Source organism: Conger conger, chromosome 2 (genome assembly GCF_963514075.1).
Source record: "Conger conger chromosome 2, fConCon1.1, whole genome shotgun sequence".
Lineage (NCBI taxonomy): Eukaryota > Metazoa > Chordata > Actinopteri > Anguilliformes > Congridae > Conger > Conger conger.
This window is the reverse complement of record NC_083761.1, coordinates 49827084-49853401: the sequence shown is the minus strand read 5'-3', so window position 1 is coordinate 49853401 and position 26318 is coordinate 49827084. Positions and strand designations below refer to the sequence as shown.

At 39.8% G+C, this 26318-nt stretch overlaps 3 protein-coding genes across 5 annotated transcripts; all 3 read left to right on the top strand.

Annotated features, from left to right (window-relative positions):
• The first annotated feature begins 725 nt into the window (after window positions 1-725).
• Window positions 726-5102, top strand: LOC133121561 (proline-rich transmembrane protein 2-like). The gene is made up of 5 exons (XM_061230827.1): window positions 726-978; window positions 1647-1948; window positions 2856-3154; window positions 3247-3373; window positions 3477-5102. The coding sequence occupies exons 2-5, from the start codon at window positions 1702-1704 to the stop codon at window positions 3491-3493; spliced, it is 690 nt and encodes a 229-aa protein (XP_061086811.1). The 5' UTR covers window positions 726-978; window positions 1647-1701; the 3' UTR covers window positions 3494-5102.
• Window positions 5103-10898: 5796 nt separating this feature from the next.
• Window positions 10899-16569, top strand: LOC133121550 (zinc finger and SCAN domain-containing protein 21-like). 3 transcript variants are annotated; one of them, XM_061230804.1, is made up of 3 exons: window positions 10899-10923; window positions 11572-11701; window positions 14421-16569. In XM_061230804.1, the coding sequence occupies exons 2-3, from the start codon at window positions 11599-11601 to the stop codon at window positions 15452-15454; spliced, it is 1137 nt and encodes a 378-aa protein (XP_061086788.1). In that variant the 5' UTR covers window positions 10899-10923; window positions 11572-11598; the 3' UTR covers window positions 15455-16569. The 3 variants fall into 3 exon arrangements, with proteins under 3 accessions (XP_061086788.1, XP_061086787.1, XP_061086786.1); XM_061230803.1 differs by lacking the exon at window positions 10899-10923 and adding an exon at window positions 10966-11050; XM_061230802.1 differs by lacking the exon at window positions 10899-10923 and having other exon boundaries at window positions 11203-11701.
• A 5684-nt stretch (window positions 16570-22253) lies between these two features.
• LOC133121551 (zinc finger protein 502-like) lies at window positions 22254-26107 on the top strand. Its single transcript, XM_061230805.1, has 2 exons — window positions 22254-22551; window positions 24206-26107. The coding sequence occupies exons 1-2, from the start codon at window positions 22362-22364 to the stop codon at window positions 25210-25212; spliced, it is 1197 nt and encodes a 398-aa protein (XP_061086789.1). The 5' UTR covers window positions 22254-22361; the 3' UTR covers window positions 25213-26107.
• The last annotated feature ends 211 nt before the right edge of the window (window positions 26108-26318 follow it).

Below are 26318 nucleotides of genomic sequence, written 5' to 3'. Positions count from 1 at the left end.
TAGAAACTCCAAGTAGCCTAGGCTATGTTCCTGTCAACACCTGTTTTGCTGTCATGTGTGGAGACGGTTGCTGTCCATACGGCGGCGTTAAATTATGGTATATCTGTCATGGTTTTAATATAACTGAAAACCATCCCCTGCTCGGGTGTAGGTCCACGTGCGTAGTAAGTGGGATAATTCCAAATGTTAGTAATGTGCGTAATATGCCAGTGGACAGACCAAAAGCGTCCACACATATAGTAGCTCGGCTGCTTACCTGTGTGGACAACAGTCGATTGCCGAGCTATGTAGCCTACGCATGATTCGAAACACTGCGTGCATGACCAATTATTTTGTTGGAATAAAACTAGGTATTTAATCCCTTAAACAGGTAAGTGATAGCATATATGTGCAGACTAAGGAACGCCCTGGTTCAACAAAACTTTTACGGTTATTTATTTATTTATTTATTTATTCTGAACGGGAGCATGATGCAGTGTGTGGCATGAAAAGTGGGGATGCAGAGCGATTTCGATGGCAGCAAACCTCGCGGCAGCTCCGAGAAACAAGGCAGAAGGATGTCCCTGCTGTATCAGCAAAAGAAAGACCCTGTGAAAAATCGCTCATCTCACTGCAGCCACTACCTCACCTACCCCGTCTCCACGTCAAATTAATTTAGAATCACCCTCCTTTCTTTCTTTCGTGTTCCCCCTCCCTTTCCACTCACGCCCTTACCACAGCAACACAGTGGTAAAGAAAGGGAAAGCGCTTTCCTACGCGTCGTGTGGATCGGCTATGAACAAAGAGAATTCTGATATTGTGTAGCTTATATGGGGACGTCCAGATAGCTGGTCTTTATTTTATATTGCGATTTTTGAAACAAGTTTTTTATTTTTCCTAAATTAGTTTTGGATTCGTTTACTGCCTTTTGAGATGCTTTCAGGTGTCTGGCATTTGACTCTATTCGGATGTTTTCAGGATTGGCATTCATAGAATAAGGTAGGTTGTGTAGATCTTTGGAGGTTTATTTGAAAAACATTTTGTTCTGCAAGTTAAAACGCGTGTGTCAAATGTGGGTGTGTCACTACCTGCGTGTGTGTTATCTTGTTTTGAATGGTTTAATTGTAGTTTGCATGTATCTGTGTAAATGATCTGTGTAAATGACAGACACACGCTGTGTTCTTTAACGAATGCAGCTCTTTTGAACGGAATGGGAGTTTATTTACACGTTAGCTGTATGGTTACAGGATTATTATTATTTTAAGCTATTTTCATCACAATGGCACACACCCTGTGGCTCTCTCTCTCTCTCTCTCTCTCTCTCTCTCAATGCAATATGCATATTGCATTACAATTACGCGATCACTGTACGCTCTTCTAATAATGAAATGCTCCTTTTCTACACAATTATGTGAATGCGAGATTGAATAGCCACGATAAATATCAGAGCACCACAACTGTGACCAGAATGTCATGGGTGTGAAGCCCAGGTGAGGCATTGCTCTAATGGCACTGTGGTAGAGGATACGTATTTATATACAGTAAATTCAATGGGCCTATCTTTTTCTGTTACCAAAAAATGAAGAATACAATAAATAAATGCTTAATATTAAGCTATATTATTTTGTTATACTTTATTTCTTTGTTTGATATGTGCTCCTGTTCAGCAACAGAAGAAACCAAACCATTTACAGAGGAAAAGCCAGAACCTTTGCTTCCACCATGGCTTCGAACACCAATGGCACACAGCCCACCCTTAATCCCAGTGCAGTCTCCACTGGGGAGGGACAAGGACCACGAGACCAAGAGGAGGGAAATGCACAACACGAGGATGCATCCAGCCCCAGCCCTGGCACACCTCACCCAGGGACAGAGGAGCACCAGGTTCTTCTTCCTGCCGAACAGACTGCATCTGAAGTGGTCTCACCCAAAGGGGAAGTGGTTGTTGTCAATGAGAAGATGGAGAACAGTAAATATAGTTTCAGTTAATCATATTGTTAATGAACACTTGCCCTTTGTTGCCATTTTTTTTTTTTTTTTTTGAATTTCTAAAAGTATGCAATGCAGTCCATAAGTATTTGGACAGGGACAATTTTTGTTTTTGCTCTGTACTCCTGCACAATGGGTTTGAAATGAATGAATATGGGGATAAAGTACAGAATGTCAGCTTTAATTAAGCATGTAGGAATTGTACATAGTCCCCCCCCATTTTTGGGAAGCAAAGCTTGGCTGCTCAGCTGTTTCTTGGCCAGCTGTGTGCGGTTGCATCATTAGTTCAATTAGAGTTGATTCTAGGAGTGGTCTTTTGAGTTTGCTTTGTCTCTCAACATGAGCACCAATGAAGTATCAGTGCCAGTAAAGCAGGCCATCTTGGGGTGGACGAATCAGAATAAATCAATCGGAGACAAAGGCAAAACATTGCGTGTGTCAGAATTAACTGTGTAGTGTGTTGTGAAGAAGCAGGAATGTATTGGTGATCTCAGGAGTAGCAAACAATCTGGTAGACCCCAGAAGAACAAACAAACAGGATCAAAACAGCCAGGTTAGAGTTTGCTAAAAACTACATTTGAAAAAGTATAGTTCTGGGACAAATTTATTTAAGATTATATTTATTTGTCCTATTACTTTTGGTCCCCTAAAATGGAGGGAGGGGGGGTGTAAATATCCTAAAGCAGACAGTCTGATTTCACATTACCTTTACTTTGAAACCCAATGCGCTGAAGTGCACAACCAAAACAACAAAAATAGTATCACTGTCCAAATACTTAGACTGCTTTATATATTTTCTTGCAATCAATTATTTGCCCATTTTGACTAGGATGTTCTGCATGTATTTTTCTAAGCATTTACTATTTCCATTCTTTTTCTCTTTCCAGGCAATGGGATTTGTGCTGCTCCTTCAAGTGCCACTTCACCCTCCTCTCTCTCCTCCCATCCTCGCCGCCCTCATGCCAAATCCTATTCTCACAAGGGAAGGGTCAGGGCTGGCAGTCGGTCTGGCTTACTTGGTCACGTGACCACATCGCCACGCCCTTCACTGTCTCATCATCCCAGCATTGCTATGAGCAGCCCTGGGGATAGGGCCAAGCCCAGGGACTACCTGGTCCTGGCCATCCTAGCCTGCTTCTGCCCTGCATGGCCCATCAACATTGTGGGATTTGCTTACTCTGTCATGGTGAGTGGAGGTGCTCTGTTCCTGCACGTTGGCATAGAGAGGTAATTTGCATTCGTGCTAGACGGGGGCCATGACCTCACTTCTTCTCTCAGTCCAGGAACAGTCTGGAGCAGGGTAATGTGGATGGGGCGCGACGTCTGGGCCGGGTGGCCAAGCTTCTTTCTGTGGTCTCACTGGTGGGAGGAGTCATCATCATTGTCTGCATGGTCTGCTGGGGGCGTGAGTGTCCATTCATGATGTTTTATGAAACCTTTCAGGGTTTTACTTTCTACATGCGCTATACATTAAAAATGATTAAATACAGCTTTCCCCTCTGTTTCAGTTCAACTGAAATCCTGATCATCTCCCTCAGCGCAGACCAGGATTTAAGGAAGTGCTGATTACAACATTCCAGTAATCACCCATCTCTCAGAAGTCACTTTTCTCTCTATCATGTTTGCATTTGGTGACCCAGAAGATCAGACCGCCACCGTAGAAAAGCAGTCTAACTATTTATTTTTTTTGTTTGTTTTTGTTGTTGGGTGGGGAGTGGGGTGGTAATGAGAACCTGAAATTCACACTAATGTAGATCAAGGCATCTGTTGAATCAGCGTGACTGAAGAGCCTCGGTGACACCAAGCTGTGTTGTACTCAGTCCAGGACTAGAGACTTCACATATGACCCCATGTGCCATGATGGAAAATTGGATAGAACAAGGAACTGATGACAAGCAAAGACCTGCATAATATAATATAATTTTGCATTATCCAATGCTAAATATCTGAAAAGAAAATATGTTGTCCTGTATCAGCTCAAGACTCCAATATCAACCTTGTGTCAAATTGGGAGTGTGTTTCAAAATGGGATTGTATAAACAGAATGCCTGTATCAAACTAAATGAGACTTTCTTCAGAATGTGGTACTTTTATTTAGCAAAATGGAAATGTATGGTATTTCCATTTTACTACATTATTTCAACAATTTAAATTGATCTAACCCTTATACTAACATGACAAGAACTCGCCATGATATGAAAAGTATTCACCAAAAATATTTAAAGGTCTAGACCTGGCTAGTTGCAGAGCTGTGCATGTGTTCAAAAAAACTGCATAGCGTATACACACCAACACATACTGAGTGCAGCAGACACCAATCTCTATCAGAACTCTGAATATACTGTATGTTTCCAACATTTAGTTATGTTTTAGAATACATGCTCACTAGTGTTTTATTGTTGAGCCCATTTATAAAGATGAATTGACTGACATGCTGCAGTGTTACAGTGCTACTCAGCACTACAGTGCACTTACCAAATGTATATCTGCACCTCAGACATCTAATGGCTGGTAGGTGCAAGTATAGCCAAGTTCTTTGAATATTGTTCTGATTCTGTCTTAAAAACACTGTGACGATTACATGGGTGCTGTTTTCAGTTAGCATGTAAAAAAAATAGGAGGTGGAGATGAGTACCTTCTTCACTCTGACCCACTTAAGAAACTGCTGCATGTGACGCTATTTCACTCCTCTTCCTGTGAATGATCTGTTTTTTGAGGCAGGCTACAAATACTGATATGTATAACCAGCTTTCTCTGATATATTGCTGGAAAAAATATTTAAATTTTTTATGTGTATCACTTTAAGGTTTAACACTTCGAATTGTGAATCTGACTGTTAATTGTGCATAGGCAAAAATTAAACCAATGGAAATGACACACTATTATAAGTTTGGAGTTTGGACTTGTAGTAAAGACATTGTGAGTATCTGTTTAAATGGGGTACTTATTATTCATCAAGGATTCTGTGTTGATACTCTGGATATGTTTACATCCCCAACAGGGGCACAGGAAGATACTACAGTAAGAAGATGTTCCCTTGTTAGGTAGGCAGTTTTATGTCTCTTACTTTTTACTTGCTTGTTATTTCGTAAACTGAAAGTAGTGTAGCTTGTCAATAAAATGAGTACAACTTATCACTGTTTGTTGTGGTGGAACAATGTGAAACTGGAGTTCATTTGCTAACTTATGTTTACACTGGTTTTATTGGAAATTATGACTTATTGCTGAATAATTACAGTGGTGTGCAAAAATGTGGGCACCCCTGGTCAAAAAGGGATTTATTTTATTAAATAGATATTAATTGTAAAACAATTACTAAGTGAACAGAAACAAACCTAACCTCTAAATGGTCAAAAGTTAAACATTACATTTTTTCCAGTTTCTTGATAATAAAAAAATGAAAAAGCCCTGTGCAAAAGTTTGGGAGCCCTGTCAGTTAGTACTTTGTAACTCCTCCTTGGGCAACTATAACATGCTTGAAAACACTTGCTCTCTCAATTCTTGCTTTTGCAATTTTCAGTGAGATTTTAAAGTGATAATTCACCTTCTGGGTTTTAAAATATATATTATTCCAGTTTTAGTGTATGGTTTTGATTGGCTCAGACTGTGTTGAATTTAGGTGTGCAGTGAAGGATTTACAGAACTTTTCATGATCTGGCAGCTTTGCAATGGCTGTACAGCACATTTGTGAATTTGTGAGAATTCAGAAAAGGTCACCTGGTCTAACAAATCTAGATGTCTGCTGTTACAGGCAGATGGTAGGGTGAGAAATGGGTATAAACAGCATGAATCCATGGGTCAATCCTGCCTTGAGTCTCCCGGACAGGCTTATTATGTAGAATGTTTAAATGAAAATAATATAGAATAACCATGCTCAGTCATGCACTGGTAATCTCTATGTTTGTACTCATTTGCCAAATCCATTCTCCTCTGCCTGTATTTCTCATTTGAAGGTGTGTTAGAGATGTTTCTGGGTGTGACTCTTTTGGTGTGGTGGGTGTTGCTACAGAGTCTGTGGGGTGCAGAGGTCTCAGCGGAGCTTTCGTAGCTGGCTAGCTACTGCAATGGCGGAAGTGAAGAAGCACAAGTACAGTTAAGCGAAAGGTCACAGGGCTCATTCAAAAATCCAGTCAACCTGGGAATTGCTTTTCCTTGACAGCCATCAAGAAAAGGAGATGTAAAAATGGATATAAAATATAAAAACAGAGGTCAGTAGGGCAGGGGTTGAGGATGGAGGAGAAGACTTTGATTGTAAACACAGGCCTGGAGCAAGACTAAAAATCATCATGCATAGTATACTTTTAATATAGCAGTTGAGCATCATTTGCCACGGCATACCATACATTGTTGCTCACCTCATGCACCCCTTTATGGCCCCAGTCTACCATTTTTTCAAATGGATACTTCCAGCAGGATAATGTGCCAAATCATCCCAAGCCTTTCACCCGAACAAGGCAATGACTTCACTTTACTCCAATGACCGGCACAGTCCCCAGATCTCAATCCAATAGAGCACCTTTGGAGGTGGTTCACAGCATGGTTCACAGCATGAATGTGGTCAAAAAAATCTGCAGCAACTGTGTCATGTTAAGTTAGCATGGACTAAAATCCCTAAGGTGTGTTTCAAGTACCTTGTTGAATTCATGCCGTGAAGAATTCAGGCTGTTCTGCATCTCCAGTGTGTGTGTGTGTGCATCTCCAATGTATTGGTTGCTAAGGGAACAGTTGGCAGGGAGAGGCATAGTAACAGAAATGAAGAAGCATGACTACTCGGTGAGGAGAGAAAAATTGTTTTATTTAAATTTTTAAAGGATGTGAATTATTTAAATATTCTTTCATTTAAGCTGAAGGAAAATGGCTACAGAGATGGGGTAAAGGAGGTGGAGAATGTTTATAATTAGGAGTGGTTGAAAGAGCAAGGGAGGAAGGGATGAATTGGTTGTGGGTAGATATTTTTGTACCTATGCTCTGGACAGTAGCAGACACATCTGTCCTGGCATATGTTAAATGTCAGAAAATGTTTGCTGTATGCAGACACAGACTTCAGACCACAGGACATCTCCCAGTTCAGCCTGCAAAAGAACCGTGGAGTATGGGCTCTGGGGCTGGGGATAGAAAACAAGGAAGGGAGAAATTATTGTCATAATGCAGTAGAGAGTGGAGAGATGGGGAGGAGCAAGGAACTCTCAAGGGAGAAAGACTTCTGCCAAAGAAAGAGATTTCATGGTAGCAATATATTTTGTAAATTTTAATGAATCTCCAAGCCTACTCCCCAATACAAGATCCTTACCTCATTTTACTGGCTAGCACAATCCTGGTAAAATTGAAACTCAACCAAATAGAGGATATGAGATCGCATTATTGTATGAAAGAGCACTTAACTGATTAATTAATTATCTCAAGTTATACTGAATTATGTCAGAGGATACAAGGGCCTGTTTTCTTTGATGGAGCCGAAAGAGGTAATACAGCGTACTGAGGTAAAGACAGGATGCTGGTCTCATGTCATAGTTTCAAACCAAAATCAGAAGCTTTTGCAGGCGGGACCAGGCATAGCTGTTGTGCCCTGGAGCACAGGCCAATACAGTACAGCACTGTACTGGCATCATTTTAGCTTCAGATCTGCAAAGCCATCTGTAAACACATGTAGGGTGTGGAGGGGACCTAAAACAAACAAAAAATAAATAAAATAGGAGTCGTCTTACAAAAAAATTTGAATATGCTTTTACCAAGTTTTAAATTTTGTAGGGCTCCAACACGACTGACTGGAAGCTCCAGGTGGGTCCACAGCTCTGCCACGGTGCCCCAGATTTACAGCACTCAGACAGCTCCAGTAATTGAGGTTGGTGGTTAGAAAGCTTCTGGGAAGTTGTCTAACCACCTGAAACTGCAGGCAACCCGAGCTGTGGGAACGCCCTGTGACTGACCCGCCATCCAGACTTGATAAATGGCTTTTATGATGACACTTTTCAATAATCCTATCTTAATTTAGTTTATTTTTTACAATTTGGGTATAAATAACATGCTACAAATACAAAACCTACTGTATGTAGGAAAAAATGCAAAAAGGTGCTTATTTTGCAAAGCAATACTAAAAATCCCTTAGTGTCTCCAAATCCATAAATGGTGCATTGTTGTAAATAATAAAATATTCATATATTTTACTACAAATCAACAGTTTTGACTCATGAATCTCACTTCTGCATCATTTCCAAGTGGGAAAGAGGGAATCTTTTCATTCACAAAACCACTCATTGAAAATTAATAAAATGCTTTTTGTCCATTATAAAGAATATACATTTACATTTTAGTCATTAGACACTTTTAATCCAATCCAAGTTCCTCAACAGGCGAAAAGCATCAAATCCATAAAGTTTTTATGTTATTTTCTTTTTTACTATTTTTTAAAATATAAATATAGGGTATATAAGAGGGATACAGCAGGGGGGAAGGGGAATCAGGAGGGCTGTCGGAGACTCTGCTGTTATGACAGTGGTAGACAGGTCATTCCACCACTGAGGACAGAGAACAGGTGTGAACGTGCAGCTCGACCACCTAGTGCTCATAATGAGTGGATCACAAGGGATCATAAGGTGACCAGAGCTGGTAGTGATTTAGCAAATAAAATCTGGATTTATAGTGGGGCAGTCCCCTTAGCAACTGGAATGCCAACATAAGCGCCTTGAAGCGGATGCATGCAGCAATAGTTAGCCAGTGGACGGTGATAAGAAGTGGGGTGACATGAGCTGACCTGGGCTGACTGGTGGTCAGGTGGGCTGCAGCATTATGGACCAGCTAGAGGGGCTTGATGGCATAAGATGGGAGACCAGCCAGGAGGGAGTTGCAATAATCCAGTTGGGAGATGACAAGCACCTGGAGTGGAGGATATATGTGGAGTAAGGGTGACATCAAGGGTCACCCAAAGATTCTTGGCTCTGCGGAAGGAGGATACTACAAAGTCCTTGACGGTCAGTGAGAGGTCAATTGTCGGAGGAGAGGACTTAGCAGGGATGTAGAGAAGCTCAGTCTTGTCAAGGTTAAGCATCAAGTAGTGGGAGGTGATCTATGCAAAGATATCAGCCAAGCAGGCAGTAATCTGCAATGTGACCTGAGTATCAAGAGGAAAGGAAAGAAAGAGTTGGGTGACATTGGCATAACGGTGATAAGAAAAGCTATAGGAGGACATAACAGAACCAAGAGATATGGTGTACAGAGAGAAGAAGACAAGACCAAAAACTGAGCCCTGCGGGACACCAGTCCATAAGTCAAGTCACCAAGTAACATGGAGTGATCGTAGATGTAGAAAGTCAACCATGGGAATGCAGATCCTGTGACCGTGAGTAGGGCGGTTTCAGTGGAGTGGCCACTCTTGAAGCCAGACTGGTTGGGATTGTGGAGATTGTTCTGGAGGAAATAATTGACAGTTGAGAACAGATAGAACATTCCAGAGCTTTACATAGGAAGGGAAGATGGGAGATGGGAGGGCCAGCAGTTGTTCGGAGCAGAGGGGTCAAATAGCAAATGGTTGAGAAGAGAGGAGAAGGTTGAAAATTGTTTGCGAGGGTTAGAGGCAGCTCCGTTAATCTTAAAGTAAATGAAGGAAGATTTAGCAAGAGAGAGAGGAAGAGAAGGGTGACAGGAGGGCTCCCATACCAGATCATTTTTTTAACCACAGATTCCTCGTGTGGATGGCTTGGACTCCTAAGGCAACAGACTTTGATGCAGGCATCAGTTCATTATAGTTGCACACCGAGGCCCCTGCAAAGCCGAGGTTGGCCGGCTCACAAGGACCTGCATAATTGGCTCGCCGATCCAAGGGTAGGAGGAGGGGCTGTAGGATCTCCGTATACAATTGAGCTCTGATTACACTCGGAATTACAGTCGCGGGAGAAGGCATGTTGTTCTAATATCCTGAATTACCCGGGCCGCCAAGCGATGGGGCTGTTGCGGCATATCAAATGGTAAATGGTTTGCATTTATATAGCGCCTTTATCCAAAGCACTGTACAAGTGATGCTTCTCATTCACCCATTCATACACACACTCACACACCAACGGCGATTGGCTGCCATGCAAGGCACCGACCAGCTCGTCAAGAGCAAATGGGGGTTAGGTGTCTTGCTCAGGGACACTTCGACACAGCCCGGGCGGAGGATCAAACCGGCAACCCTCCAACTGCCAGACGACTGCTCTTACTGCCTGAGCCATGTCAAACAGCAACAGGGGTAATTGGAATATATAGGCTACAACTGGATAACAATACACAGTACAATACCTTGCCCAAACACAGAGATCGTGTCTAAGGAAAGTGTTTCGTATATAAAAATTTTCAAACACTTTCGAAAATAATCCTTTGTATCAATACTTTGTGTCATTTAATAAGATCTGATCATGCAATACTTTTGTTTATAGTTCCATATTATGGTTATCATTTATAACATATTTTTATATTATTATACAGTATTATATATTCATATATAATTTCTATAATTTGAATCAATTTGCCATAAATAAAAAATAATAAACTATAAAATAACAAAGGACAATGAGTTGTGTATGATCCGATCCATCAATTAAAATTTTTTTTTTTATTCCATCTTTATTTTTCCTCTTCATTTCCCCTTTTTCTCCTAATTTTCTTCTTCCCCCTTTTTCCTCTTTCTCCCCTCCATTTTTCCTTCTTCCCTCCCTCACCCTGACTATTGTTCTCCAGCCCAGTCCCAGCAGATTTGGTGTTATGCTTAGGGTGATTCTCTCTCATGCAGGAGATCAGGGTTCAAGGCTAACCTGTACCTTTTTACCGGGCCCGTAGGAACCGGGCAAGAATAGTGAAATGCACGTCCGGGGGAAAACCTCTGAGTTAGACGGTTGGAACTATAACCGCTGAACACACATATATCCTCTTCTGTTGGTTGAGCGCAGTGATCCGCGCACCTTCTGAAGGTAGTTTTAATAGGTAAAGTCGGAAAACAACGTCACTAAATTTGAACGCACGTGTATTTTAAATACACATGATAGGCAACCTCGTGTAAATAAGGCAGCTTAGGAGTTGCTGTAAGGTGTATTTCTTCACTTTGAAAGAGGTAGGCTACTGACTCCGATAGGCTTCAAGTCTTTATGCTGAGCTAACAGATTATGCTAACGTGGAAATTGAGCCAGCGAACGCACAAAAATTAAATGTCCTAAAATGTTTTTTTTGTTCCACTAAATGCTTTTATTTTGAATTTGTTGTTCCTAAGTGACACCGGACATGAATCTCTTTCACTTGGAAGGGAGAGCTTGTGACAGAGAGTAACAATAATCTTTGGTATACGATTTAGTACTGCTATATTACGTGAGGAACAAAATACCAGAATTCGCTTTTTTGGAAAAAGGAGAATATTATACTGCTACTGTGAGCAGGAGGGCGGCTAGTATGCTTGATAAATATATTTTTTATACACTCGAATTTAGCAAGATAACGAACTTGTTAGCGAAATGATATGCGCTTCAGCACACACAATGTAGCAAGCTGTTTCATATACCTAGCCTATATTTGGACAAAATGACAAAATTACAGATTTTAAACGCCTTTATGACCGAACGTTTAATGGTGGCTGTTCAGGAGATTCTGGAGGTGATCGGAAACACGATGTCTGAGTACCAACAGGAAACTACCCGTATAAAGAGAGAGAATGAGAGTCTGAAATGGAAACTCCGTGAAGTCGGACTTGAAGCTGAAACTACTTGGGAAAGTGAGTGTTGTGTAGTCTGTGTTATCCTCCGTATTTACACGGTATTTCTTAATTGTTTTGATAGCTGTGGTTTTATTTATGCTATGTACCCCTCCAACATTTTCGTGATTTTTTGATACATTAATTTAGCTAGTTAAATAGCCTATAAAGTGAATCCTTACTTTATTTAATATTTACACTCATGCTGTCAACCTTCACGACTTTCACATTTTATGAATGTTTATAATCCTTGTCCAAAGTAGCTAGTCCTAGACCTTTAAGACTATCTAAACCTAGATTAGGGTAGGTTAAGTTAAAAGGAAAAAAGAGCAAAAGATGGCTTTATTCATTGTCCTTATTTTGAGCAATGTACTCCGATTATATTATTTTGAACATACAATCGAGTTATCTTAATGGATACTTCCTGAAACACTTCAGGTTAGGCAAGGGTGTAGCTAGGCCTAACTGTAGTTGGAATATTGGGGCGGTTTAAATGTCCGGCAACTGTCCCTAGAGGGGTCGGGGATCTTTTTTGTTTTGAAAGAACAGTTATGAAATTATAATTTCTGGTGAGTTTTAAGGGGCAAATACTAGTATTATTTCATTACCAGTAATGCTAGGACTTTAACGAGAAATGATTGCTGAAGTGGTGGAGCAGTCATAAAGCCGTTGATAATCACGAAAAACTGAAGAAATCGGAAATAATTTTTCAAGTTAATTTATTAAATGCGCAGTGCTTGAAGTTTCACATGAGTGTGTTTCAGGTCCCCTTGCAAAATAAATTTCAATATCAATGGGGTAGCCTATTCCTGGTCAAATAATAAATAATTAAAAAAAACGTGAGAGTATGGTAGCTCTCCAAAATATGTTGTACATTGCGAGGTTTAAGTCTTTGATGAGCGCCTGTCATTGATGTTACTGTAACGGGAAGGCAGACATCCCAAGTTGACAAAACTGATTTCAGGGAGATTCAGAGGGCGTTTCTGGGAGAGACGTGTCATGGACGCAGCAAACCAACTGGGGACTGCTGCCGCCATCACTGCAATCTCAATTAAACAAAAACTGCTCCAATATGCTTATTATCTCTTGCTATTACTAGTATAACCCTATTGACCGCAGCTCTTGAATATGTGATTATACAAAATACACAAATCTTTTCATGTGGCAGCTGAATTCTGCGTACCCCTGCTGCTTGACCCTTACAATGACACTGGACATTTAAGAACTATGAGTAATAGGCCTATATCCAACCTGTGCCTAGCATCTGGGTTACTAAAATGTCAGTCACATTTTGTTGTGTGTGCACTTTGAGTATCGTTTTCCCTGTATGCTAATGCTAAGACTTTGATTTACTTGCTTTCTAATAATGTCAGCACAATTATATAATTTATCATGGCAGTGGAATTACATTACATTAATGGCATTTGGCAGACGCTCTTACCCAGAGCGATGTACAACAAAGTGCAAAGTGTATACCCATAAGACGAGATAAGTCGTAGGAATACGATCATAAACAACAACTAATACAGCTTATTGGACAGGTGGTTAACCTCACAGGACATTTGGGAAAACTATGGAAACATTTATTTGTTAGTGGTTATGCACTGTACACTGCATGTATGAAACGAGTGGACAGATAATGGAGTTTATTATATTTTCAGTGTCACCAAGAGCATTTAAAAATGTGCCTGTTTGAGCGAAATTCAGTATCTGCAGGATTGCTTAATTTTGCAATGTGCAGTTTTATTAATTACTGGAGGCAAATGATTCCCTCCATGTTTGTGTCTGTCTCTTCAGTTCACCAGGGTTTTAGCTTTGGTGGTATATTCTTTACCACTGCGGTGGTAACTTTGAAGAATAGTATTTTTAGCGGCCGTTACAGATAGCATTACCTATGACATTTCTTAGCTAGCAGTGGAGTGACACCTCAATATCTTTTATAGTCGTTCATCCTTCCCTGCTGGGCGAAAAGTCTGTGTTACACACAGTGCAGTGTGCCAGCGTCGGCTTGGCTTTAACTGGTTTCAAACATGGAGTATATTTTGGAGTAGCCTATATTTTCACTTACACTAGTGGTGGATTTACCTGTGGGTTTCTCCATTGCCATGAACGAACTGTGTGCAGGCCGTGTTTTTGGAATCCAATACACTGATCGAAAAGCCTACTGGAGCCTGCATGTAACTGACGGAGTGCAAGTAGAATTTGTAGCCTTGTATTTCAGTTCAGGGAGGGAATAAATAGCTTAACGGTACGACGCGAATCCTCTCCAGGAGTGAGAATCTTTCCGGGATACTCCTGGACGTTCCGGGAGACTAGGGATGTCTGGGAAGGAGTGCTGGGTATCAACACTGTTGACAGGGGCTCTCAAAAATCTGCACAACTGACAGGGAGGTGAATCTTGATCCAAGCGCATGTTGCAGAATCTATTGAATTTTTCACACTTACATTGTCTTCCAGGGTCTAATCAGGTATGGGAGTTGACCGTTCCAATTTTGCTCATACTTTGTGTAAATGTTCTTTATATATTCAATAAAGAAAATCCAAAATGTTAGCCTCATTGGATTTGTCATTCTAGTTATATTGGCTCTTAAGAAAGGCGGGTGGTACCCAAAAATTTGTGAGTGGAAATTGGGGTTTGTGTCTGTCTCAACCGTTCAAAACATGCAAATGCATTACAGTATCAACTAAATTTTTATCTATGAACATGTACTTATATTAATCTAGTTTTCTTTCTCTCCAGCTGATGCACAGCTTGCTGCTCTTCCTGTTATGAGAGGAAGGTCTCTCATAGAGCGGCAGCACTGTGAACAGGAGTGGAGCTCCAGTCTCAGGCAGGACACAGAGCTCACACTCACTGAAGAGAAAGAGGAGATCACAGAGGGGCACAGAATCAGACAGAGAGAAGAGGAGCCAGTGTGTAGCCGGATAACAAAGTCTCGAGATTGCTCGGAATCTTGTACACCAGAACTAAACACAGAAGCTCATGAAAGTGCAACATACACAGAAGCTCATGAAAGTGCAACATACACAGCTCCCAGTGTGAAAAATGACTATGGTCAAGAGTCTATCAACCCTTCCCATTTGTTCAGGATTCAGGTTGTTAACACAGAAGAAGTGGACTCGGTACCTAATATGGTATCTAGCAAGATTAAAGCAGAGCCTAATGGAGTGGATTACGTTGTGGCAGAAAAGCTCACAGATTCAGAGTCCTTCAGTAAATTAAATTCAGACAGTATGAACAATGGCAGTGGGTTAGAAAGCTGGTCTGCATCACAGTCTGAAGCACAGGAGGCTGAAGAAATGCAAGAAGCATTTGACGGACAAAGATCATACGGCTGTCCTGAATGTGGGAAGTCTTTCAGTCATGCTTGCCAGCTGAAACTGCATAGGCGAATTCATACAGGAGAGAAACCGTATTGTTGCATAGAGTGTGGGAAATGTTTTAATCATGCAGGACATTTTAAAGTCCATCAAAGAATTCACACAGGAGAAAAACCATACAGTTGTCTTCAGTGTGGAAAATCTTTCAAACAAATAGGACATCTAAATGTACATGTTCGAATTCACACTGGAGAGAAACCTTATGTCTGTACTGTTTGTGGGAAAGGCTTCATCGAATCAGGAACCCTTAAGATTCACTGTAGAACTCACACAGGAGAGAGACCATATTGTTGCTCCTTGTGTGGGAAAACCTATAATAGGAGGACCCACCTAAATCACCATTTGCGTACCCATTCACGTCTTAAAAATATGCAGCATGATAATCATAATTAATGGATTGTCATGTTTGGGATGTTTTTTTTTCCTCATTAAAGAAACACAGATCCCCAAATATGTTTAATGAAACTAATGTCTTTCTCACATTTTTTAGGAGCTGTTGTATGCTAAATGTTTACTTGTAGTTCTATTAATTCGTTTTATTTGTGTGTACTCCATAATGTTTAGTACATTTTTTTTTTTTTTTCTTGATTTGGCTCTCCAGAGTTTTCCATTTGCAATCAAATGGTGCATAATGTGCTTGAAGTGCAGAGTTTATTAATTTTTGTAATACATTTTGGTTTCACCATGTATAAATGACAGCATTTTTTATATATAAGTCCCCCTTATTTCAGGGGACCATAATGTTTGGGACAAATTGCTCTGCTGGTGTTTCTGATTAATGGGGTATATTCAATTTCTTTACGAGAGATACAAGAGAGCTTTTAGTGTGTATTCTTGATTCTAGGCTTATGATTACCTTTTTAGCCTGTTATTGGCCACATAGCAAAGCAAGAGCCTCATTTGTGTCACGTGGTGGGAGTTTTACAGTTTGGACAAGTGCTGTCACTTCTACACGGTGAAAAATTAACTTTAATAAAAGCAAAAAATCTGCACTTTAGCCACATGTGATTTGTTTGGTTACGAATCTAAAATTGTGTACAGCGCCAAATCAAGAAAAAAAAAAGTGCATTATGGAGCACTCTATTTCATTTAACCCTGCTGAACCTTTAAAAGCATACATTCCTAATCAACTGGCTAACATGGTCTGTTTTTTTTCTCTGTTTACTATCAGTGGTACACCAAACTAAGCATCATATTTATCATATTCTTTTCATATATATATATTTTTTTACATAGAGAAAAAGGCAGGGAAAAAGACACTGCATTCCATAAATATCACCATTGGTAGCATAGCAAGATTAAAAGTGAAAGTTATTAATTTGAAAAAAAAAAAAAAAAAAAAGGGATGTCACACTCAAGGTAGCTTGCTTAACAAGAGTAAATTAAGACAGTAAGTGTATTTTATATAAAAAATGTTCATTCAAAAGATTAATTTGTATTCATCTCACTAGTCCCAATATTTCATCCCGCTTCTGTTACATGTATAATAAAATTATAAATGATATGCATTCATTGTGTTGTTATTGTGAGTGGGCATATTGCAAAAACAGTTATTTATCGGAATGAAGTAAATTAGTATAAAACACTGATTTTTATATGAAGAGCAAAAGAAGTGGATCCAAGGCACTCTTCCAATGAAGTAAAAAACAGCTTTATTATAAAAGGCTAGTTCATAGTTGAACACTAAAAAATTCCAACATGTTTCGGCCAAGTAGTGGCCTTCATCAGGGCAGACCTGAAAAGAGAACAAACAGCAGTAGTATATATACACCTAAGGGTGTCATTAAGGTGATTGACCACAGCTGTGCAAAGTGGGAGGGCTCAGGAATAAATCTGAATGCAAGACAAGCAGAAAACACTAGAGGTCAGTAAACAAACAATATATAGAACTGCTGTACAATACATAGAACTGCTATAAAGGATAGTAAAAATAGAGAGCAACTAGTAATCACTATATAAATTCAAATACTATCCTGCTCGTTATGCCATGTAACAGTATTAACATATAGTAAGAGGAGAAATACAGTCAGTAAGAAGACAAAGAATACACTAAAAAAGGGCCCATATCTAAGGGGTTTATAAAAAAAGATACCATATCTATAGAATCATTTAGGCCCGGGAACTCCATAGCTTTGAGTTTATAAATCCAACGGCTTTCTTTCTGATTTAGTATTTTCTCTCTATCACCTCTTCTAATGTTCAAAGGGACATGTTCAATACCAAAAGCTGAAAAAGAGACAGATCTGCATTTATGAGCGTCATTGAAATGTTTCACAATAGCATAATCAAAGTTGTTAATTTTAACAGCATATTTATGCTCTGCTAACCGATCCTGTAATCGTCGCTTAGTACGCCCCACATAAAAAGCATTACATAGCGAACATAACAAAATGTAAATTACATGTGTGGTCTTACAGTTGATAAACTGATTCGTAGAATAAAACATTTGTGTTATAGGATGGGTGAAACCTTTAGATTTTATTACGGTGTCACACTGATTGCAATGGCCACATTTAAAAGTGCCGTTAGGTACTCTAGGCAACCATGTGTCACGTTCTTTGGCAGGTAAGTGGCTATGAACTAGTTTGTCTCCCAAGGTAGGTGCTCTCTTGAATGTAAAAATTGGGGGGTCCGGGAAGACCTCCCGTAATGTGTCATCACACTGGATTAATCCCCAATTCTTTCTGATGATGTTACGTATACCAAAAGCCTCAGTGCTAAAACGGGTAGAGAAATAAATCCGATCTTTCTTGGTAGTCAACAGAGGCTTCCTAGTTAAAAGTGTGTGTCGTTCAAGGGAGTTAGCCTTGGAAAGAGCTGTGTCTAATACCTTGGGAGAATAACCACGTTCCCTAAACCGGCTGTACATCTCTCTTCCCTTCAATTTGAAATCGTTGTCATCATCACAAATCCTGCGTAGCCTTTGAAATTGACCGAAGGGAATATTATTAATCAAAGTAGTGGAATGAAAACTGTTAGCATGGAGTATAGTATTCTTATGTATATTCTTTCTAAATATAGAAGTATGGAGGTAACCATTGTCATCTTTACTGATTTCAATATCTAGAAAATTAATCTTATCTTTATGATATTCCAACGAGAGCCTCACGTTGGTGTTGGCATTATTAAGAAAATCATGGAAAGATAACAACTCTTCTTCAGTACCATTCCACCACAGAATAATGTCATCTATATAGCGGGCCCACCAAATGATCTTGTCTAAGAAGGTATTGTTAGCATTAAACACTACATCTTCCTCCCATTTACCCATATACAAACCCGCATAGGATGGACTAAAACATGCCCTCATGGTGCATCCCTTCATCTGTTTGTATAGTTTATCCTGAAACAAAAATACGTCAAGTCAGCAAGAAAGCCAGTGGGGGGGTCATGTGGGTAAGGACGTTTGTCTAAAAAGTATCTAAGTGCAGATAAGCCTTGTTCGTGTTCTATGTTAGTGTATAAAGCTTCAACATCCATAGTAACCAATAAAGCATTGGGACCAACAAAGCTATTCTCTTTAATTTTAGAAAGAACCTCAGTAGTTTCCTGAATGTAAGCGGGGAGAGTAGGGAGCAAAGGTTTAATAAAGAAGTCAACATATTTAGAAATGGGCTCTGTGAGGGACTCATTCCCCGAGATCACCGGTCTTCCTGGTGGATTAGTCAAGTTTTTATGGACCTTGGGTAAAAGATAAAAAGAAGCCAAGCGAGGGTTGGAATTCAAAAGGAATTTCAACTCTGGTTCAGAAATAAGATTATCCTCTTTAGCTTTATACAGTAACAACTTGAGTTCCTGAGTTAAAGACTCCATGGGGTTGTTTGTTAAGGGAGGTAAAAAGTAGTGTCCTGTAGCTGGCGATTAGCCTCATTAGTGTACTGTTCTAGACCCCATACCACAACTGCTCCTCCTTTATCTGCCCTTTTAATTACAATGTTCTTATTGTCTGAGAGCTCTTTCAGAGCATCTCGTTCAGCCCTAGTCAAATTGTGCCTACATTTATTGTTGCTTTTAGACAACAAATTATCTACTTCATAGTTAACCTTTTTCTCGAATGTGTTCAAGGTAGAATTTTGCACAATAGGACAAAAAATAGATTTAGATTTAAAAGGGGTAGAGGAAGAGCGGCCTTCTTGAGGGGTATACACAGGTGAAGGATTCACTTTGTACCATGTCTTCAAATGTAGATTCCTATAGAAGCGAAACAAATCGATTTTTATGTCAAATAAATTAGAAGAAATAGTAGGGGGAAAAGAAAGACCTATAGATAGAACTTTAGTCTGAATGTCCTGGAGTGGTGTACCTGATAAATTGATTACAGTCTCTGTTGACCGTGACTCCTCATGTTGTACTTGTGAGGTGGATTTCTTGCGTCCCCTCCTCGTCCTCTTCTTCCTCTGTGGCCTCTGTTAGTAGGGCGTTTGTCCGCGTCTCCCCTTGTTAGGGGTGGGTAGTCTAAAAAATCAAGAGTAGGGTCGTGTGCTACTGGTGCAACAGAATCCTCTTCTTCGCTGGTAAAGTTGAACGACACAGTGCGGGGTCCTCTACGCTGGGGTTCCCGGTGACGTGGAGCTGTAAATCTCTGCCAAGAATACACCTTATTGTCTTTGTAGTCATTAACATCACGTTGGAATTTACGAAGTTTTTCTTGTTTCAGTGTCTGTGTGAATTTATTGAGATTGTCTTTTAATTTAGTCTCAAATTCTGAATCACTGGACAAGTCCGCCAACTTCTTTTCCATTTCATCAATCTCTTTTTGGATGATTAGCCTATCCTTTTTGGCTTCTTCAATTAGTAGAAGAATCAAGTCAGATGAACACTTGTTGAGAATGGCTTCCCATTTACTTTTAAAAACATCATTGTCTTTTGAGCCATAGACTGGGAACTTTTAAATTCTGAGACCACGTGGGATAAATCCCTTTCTCCAATAGTCTGATAGCGTAATAGAATTAAGGTCCAGTTTGATGTCTTTCTCCTTAAGACGTTTCAATTCCACAAAGATGCTTTTCAAATCTGTGTCCATAACAGAGTGTCATCAAGCAGTGATGAGCTAGTAATAATTTGTCTTCCTTCTTCTTCAGAATAAGAAAAACCATTATGTTCCATGGTTTTACTAGAAAAGTGGGTAGAAAACAGCCACTTACTGTATGGTTGATGCTCAACACCTCAAAGCAGTGGTGCACCTCCTAAGCAAAACCCCTTTGGTCCAAAAACATGGGGAAACCATCCAGTTAAAAGAGCAAAAGAAGTGGATCCAAGGCACTCTTCCAATGAAGTAAAAAACAGCTTTATTATAAAAGGCTAGTTCATAGTTGAATACTAAAAAATGCCAACATGTTTCGGCCAAATAGTGGCCTTCATCAGGGCAGACATGAAAAGAGAGAACAAACAGCAGTAGTATATATACACCTAAGGGTGTCATTAGCTCAGGAATAAATCTGAATGCAAGACAAACAGACAAATGTCTAGTTCCAAAGTTGCAGCATTCCATAGGGGCTAGGACTGTTGTATTGCCTCACATTGTATCAAATTGTAAGTCCCATATTCTCTGATGGATCATAATTAGTGAGGCACATCTGTGACTCAACCATATAAATTGTTGGGGAACTTGGGAGTAATATGTTGCATTGACATGTTTTACGTTTCATTTGTTATTTAGCTGATGCTTTTATCCAAAGCAGCATACAATTGATTAGATTAAGCAGGAGGCAGTCCCCCCAGGAGCAATGAGGGATTAAGGGTGTTGCTCAAGAGCCCAACAGAAGATCTTATCGTGGCTACACCAGGGTTTAAGCCACCAACTTTTCGAGTCCCAGTAACAGAAAGATTAATCAAATATCTGTCTATGTTAATGAGCTAGTTAGTTAGCTAATCTGTCAATGTTTGTTTTCTAGTTCTAAAAGCTGCAGCCTTCCAGGCTTCACTGAGGGAAGGAAAGTACCTTGGGTTTATGAGAGACAGGACATTTGTTGTTAGTTCTGCTGGTCAGTAGAGAAGCTTGCGAAACAACCACACAGAAATTTGGTGCTAATCATGTACTACTGATGACCTAGTTATTGGAAATTCAAGCAATTTGGGAGCATGTTTCAAGCGATATGTTCATGTTAAAATACATTTGATAATGAATTCATTAAGCAGGCCAAGTCTGGGATTGGCAAATTTGCTTTAAGACAATTTGATTGCGAAAAATGCAAGCAAGCATCTTATTAGTTAACGCAGCTATGTTGCATTATGTTTGTCCGGGTCATCACAATATGATTTCATTTTGACAGCCACCATCTTAGATTGCTCTATGAGGCAAATAAATTAAGGTTAGCATTAAAGTTTAAACCAAACCGTTGTGTAGCTTTGCTAGCTAATAATCACATTAACTGAACGCCAGTAACTACAATATAGAAATATGTTAAGTACAAGAAATCCCAAAACTATGAAGAAAGCAGTAAAGAGAAACGGTAATTAACATAACATGCACACGATTGATATGGTTAAAATGGGTGGAAGTGAGTGGAAAGCGATTCAATTACATCATTCGAAGTGCTTTATGGGATAAGTAGTTAATTCCTTCTAAAAACAGTCTCGTACCTTTTTCCGATTATTCTGCTCAAAATTTACAGTTGCATCTCAAAAAATTGCACTCTGCGAACAGCCAGCCCTTTCACCAATGACATTCTGTGGCTTACCCTCCTTGTGGAGGGTGTCAATGAGTGTCTTCTGGACAACTGTCAAGTCAGCAGTCTTCCCCATGATTGCCCTACCATGTATTGAGTGCATAAATGAACATACTTTTCAGAAGGTCGACATTTCTGTATTATAAATCCTTTCCTTTATTGGTGTTATGTAATATTCTAATATTTTGAGATACTGGATTTTTTATTTAACCGTAATGATGAAGATAAAAAGGATAAAAAGAGGCTTGAAATTTTTCCTTTTATGTGTAATGAATCTGGAATATATGAAAGTTTCAGTTTGTGAATTAAATTACGGAAAACTTTTCCGCGATATTCTCATTTTTTGAGAGGCACCTGTATATGCCATGATTCATCGTAGCTGGATGGTTCGGTTCAAGTCTTTAGCTAGGAATTTTATGAAATATCTATGGCGAAAATGAATGAAATGTACTTCCGGAACCAGGGCAGCTAAAGTGGATAGTAAATGTTTCCGCACAAACTTCCACCGCTTTTATTTTGAAAAGCTTACTGTTATTACCACCCAAGAACGTGTTACAGCTGTCCACATTAGTTGTCCTCCTTTAGCTGCGATTTGTTTTGGTTGTCTGAACGTAGAATAGGACCGTCCTAAAATGACTAAAATACAGATCTTAAACTCTTATCTGACAGAGCGTTTAATGGTGGCTGTCCAAGAGATACTGGAGATGGTGAAAGAGGTGGTGTCTGAATACCAGGAGGAAAATGCCCAAACAAAGGGAGAGAATGAGAGTCTCAGGCGAAGATTGCGGGAATTCGGACTGGAGATTGAGTCGACTTGTTTGGGTGAGGAGATTGCTAAATATATTCCCCTGCTAGCTAATCTGAGTAGTACACAACACAAAAAATGTTGGCCATTCGTCGCATTAATCACATCGTCGTCGTTTCTTGCTGTCACACAAACCAGAACCTGGGCTCTTCGGGCGCATATACCGGTTTTGTGAAGGCTAACGTTACTAAAATGATTACAGTTGAATAACTTAGTAAGTAGTAGTCGCACGTTCGTGACAGTGGAGTCCGTATGTATTTGGACAGTTGGAGCAATTACTGTTATTTTCCTGTTATTTTGGCTCTGTCGTCCAGCACTTGGATTCGAAATAACGGTTTCAAACATCAGCGCATTCACAGAGAAGGGGGAGGGATAAACAGTGTTGTGGTTTGAGGGTGTTTGTTGCTGCGATTCCTCTCTTCACCGTTAGAAGTCCGAAATGACCTATTGTACTTTTACCAATAAACCGTCTGTTTATTACCTTTAAAGGTACAATAAGAAATAATTTTGTGTTAAAACATCTTACAAGACCGTTGTAAATCCCTTCCTATCATTGAAAAAGGCTCACTGACATCTTGACTCACCCTCTGCTTGTGTTTATAGTCCTTAAATTCGGGTTTCAAAATATGCAGTTGAACTTGAAGGGTCGGCACCCTGTACCAAAACATCGTTTACAATAATTCAAGCTCATTGGTTGAAATTTGGTTCTAATTGCCACAGCCAATGGCGTTTCAACATCAGTGCGTTCACAGAGAAAGGGTGGGATAAACAGTGTAGTGGTTTGAGGGTGTTTGTTCCTGAAATTCCTCTCTTGACCGTTAGAAGTCCGAAATTACCTATTGTACCTTTAAGAAAGCTTAATAAAATCAGAAGACAAGAGAGAACGTCTGTTTATCGCAAATGCGCGTCCCATTGTTTGAGTCTTTTTGGGTAAACTATAGCGACACTTTAGACTATTTCATCTCTGCATTTAGAGCGAGTTTAATGTTATCTAGCCTGCTGAAGTACCTACTGTCAATGCGTCAACACAGCTAGCTTACTGTGATAGTGTACGTTTGGATAAATAGTGACATTTGGATAAAAAAAAATTCATTTTTCTTTAGGCTATTTCTATGAAAAAACAACAGATCACATCACGTGAAAACCTAACATCCAACACTCAATATCTTTGTTTGTAACCTTTGTAACCTTCAATCATCTGATGCCAATCTTCTTACCCCTCCATAAAGACCAAACATCGGACCTGGGGTGGCCAAGTATTTTCCATCGCCGGCCCCCTCTCTGGAACTCTCTCTCAAAAAACATCCAAGATATTCCACCTTACTTTCCACATTCAAAAAAAGCACTCAAAACTCTTTTTGCTTTTAAAACCATGTGATTTATTTAACATTTTTTTTGATTAACTACGTAACGTGTCTTTTTGTTCCCTGAAAAGCGCTATTCAAAATAAATGTATTATTATTACAAAAACAAAGCAGCATATTAAGCTTAAATTTAGAGGATTTCTATTCCTTATCATTGCCTGCCACCACACAAAAATAAAGAAATTGAAAAGATGCTCCAGTACACTTCATTTGACTTGACATGGAATGGCCCAAAAATGTCTTGTTCAGTTTCCAAAGGTAGACTCACAAGGATGTCTTACTAACATGAGTTCTCTCCATCCTGAAGGTGCACAGCCTGCTGCTCTTTCCGTCACTAGGGAAAAGCCTCTAGTAGAGCGGCAGGAGTGGGGGTCAAGTCTGGGGCAGGATACAGAGCTCCTGCTGACTGAAGAGAAACAGGAGTTCACTATGAATCACAGAGAGAGACAGAGAGGAGAGGAGTCAACCTTGTCATCTTGTGTCAAAAGTGATGAGTCCATCAACCCTACTGCCCCTGTTAACACCACGGTGACTAGGGAGAGCGAGGGGATTATCGAACCGCAGAGGACCATCCTGAGTGAAGAGGAGCATAGCGAGCTACAGTCTGTCAATATGGAAGAGACTGATACCAGCTTTGTTTCTCCAGGACTGAAGAAGCTGGCATTGGAAATCACATTGTCCATGGTTTCACCCTCATCAGTAAATCCTGAAATAAACTCCATCCAAACTTCAGATGTCTCAGTGATGGATCCGGTCAACACAGAGCTGAACTTTCAACCCAGCCTCAGACCAGACCAGATTAAAACAGAGTCTGATGAAATGGACTTAAAGTTTGACCAGCCCTCTGAATTATGTTACAACCCTAAGACACAGTATAGTATTAAAAACACTTTGTGTGAAACGGGTGTAATCGCAGGATATGACCAAGGAGTTGTCAGTGAAGCTCAGTCTGAGAGTCTTTTAGTTAATCGCAGGGAAGAAAGGCAGCTCTCCTGCTTACAATGTGGGAAGTGTTTCTGTCGTGTCTCATATGTTAAAATACACCAGCAAATACACACAGGGGAGAGGCCATACTCCTGTGCCTGGTGTAGAAAGTCATTCACTCAGTCAGGTGACCTGAGAAGACATGAGCGAATTCACACAGGTGATAAACCACATCAGTGCATGTGGTGTGAAAAGAGTTTTTCTCAAGTAGGAAATCTTAAGAGACACCAGCGGATCCATACTGGAGAGAGACCATATTGCTGCACCCAGTGTGGAAAGACATTCTATGATGGAGGTGCGTTAAAAAATCATAAAAGGGTTCACTTGTGAGAGAGAAAACAAAGGAATATGCAAATGCTGTTGGTTGCCAGTAAGAGAGGTGATGGCATTTAAAAAAATAATAGTATATTTTGCTGCTTGTACTATGGCACAGTTCTCCACCAAAAACATAGTGGCCATATACAATTTAATTCAAGGTAATTTAGAATAAAACTGTTGAGGTTTTTGATTCATAAATGCTTATAATAGGCTTATAATACTGTTGAAATTCTTACTCCGTTATTGTTACTCAGCTATTACAACATCTAACTTCTTAAACCTTTCGCAATATTTTATCTGAGATCGTCTCATTCCCATTATATGGCTATTGCAGAAACACTTCTACCCCCTCTCTCCTGAAAGTCCACTGGAATGAGGCTGAAAACAGCCCCCATTGACCGAAGGGAAATGGGTGCTCACTGGGCTTCATAATGCTATTATGGAGAGCAGGGCAAATGGGCTGGAGTCTGGTATATCAGGGTTATATTCTTATTTTGATTAGGGCTGTGCCAGTCATGCAGACCTTTCGGACACTGACTGTAAACATAAAAAAGATGGACTTTTTTCTTCTGATAATTTTTCAGATTGTCAAAAGTTTCGGTTCAATCTCTACATTTTATTTAGCTGACACTTTTATCCAAAATGACTTACAGTTGATTAGACTATTCAGGAGACAATCGCCCCTGGAGCATTGTGGCGTTAAGGGCCTTGCTCATGGGCCCAACAGCTGTGGGGATCGAACCACCGGAATTGATTTGAGGAGGATTTGTCACTCAACATCTCTTAAATCTGCTCTAACTTGAACACGGTTACAGATTGTAAATGATGTGTCATGTATTCATTGTAAATATATTGAAGAAGTTAAGTAAAAAAGTAAATGGATTTTCTGAGAGGATGTAGATTTTTATTAAACGGTTTTTAGTGGCAAATTTGTCTCACATTTGTACAATTAATTGGTGATTAGTTTTTTTGTATTACTTCTTGATCTACTGTATTTGAAAAAACTCAAATACCGTCATTGCCAGTATATCCGTTTCCTAAATAATGTGGCAAAACTTCCAGTGATGTCAGTGTCATTGGCTTGAATCTCCAGCCTGTGTTTCCCAGAAGGTAACGGG

What these genes read in the sequence shown, in the direction of transcription:
- LOC133121561 (XM_061230827.1), top strand. Translation starts at nt 1,702, where the DNA reads ATGGCTTCGAACACCAATGGCACACAGCCCACCCTTAATCCCAGTGCA. An exon ending in CAATGAGAAGATGGAGAACA is followed by an intron (nt 1,949 to 2,855) that starts GTAAATATAGTT and finishes TTCTCTTTCCAG; the next exon opens with GCAATGGGATTTGTGCTGCT. An exon ending in GATTTGCTTACTCTGTCATG is followed by an intron (nt 3,155 to 3,246) that starts GTGAGTGGAGGT and finishes TTCTTCTCTCAG; the next exon opens with TCCAGGAACAGTCTGGAGCA.
- LOC133121550 (XM_061230802.1), top strand. Translation starts at nt 11,512, where the DNA reads ATGACAAAATTACAGATTTTAAACGCCTTTATGACCGAACGTTTAATG. An exon ending in AGCTGAAACTACTTGGGAAA is followed by an intron (nt 11,702 to 14,420) that starts GTGAGTGTTGTG and finishes CTTTCTCTCCAG; the next exon opens with CTGATGCACAGCTTGCTGCT.
- LOC133121551 (XM_061230805.1), top strand. Translation starts at nt 22,362, where the DNA reads ATGACTAAAATACAGATCTTAAACTCTTATCTGACAGAGCGTTTAATG. An exon ending in GATTGAGTCGACTTGTTTGG is followed by an intron (nt 22,552 to 24,205) that starts GTGAGGAGATTG and finishes TCCATCCTGAAG; the next exon opens with GTGCACAGCCTGCTGCTCTT.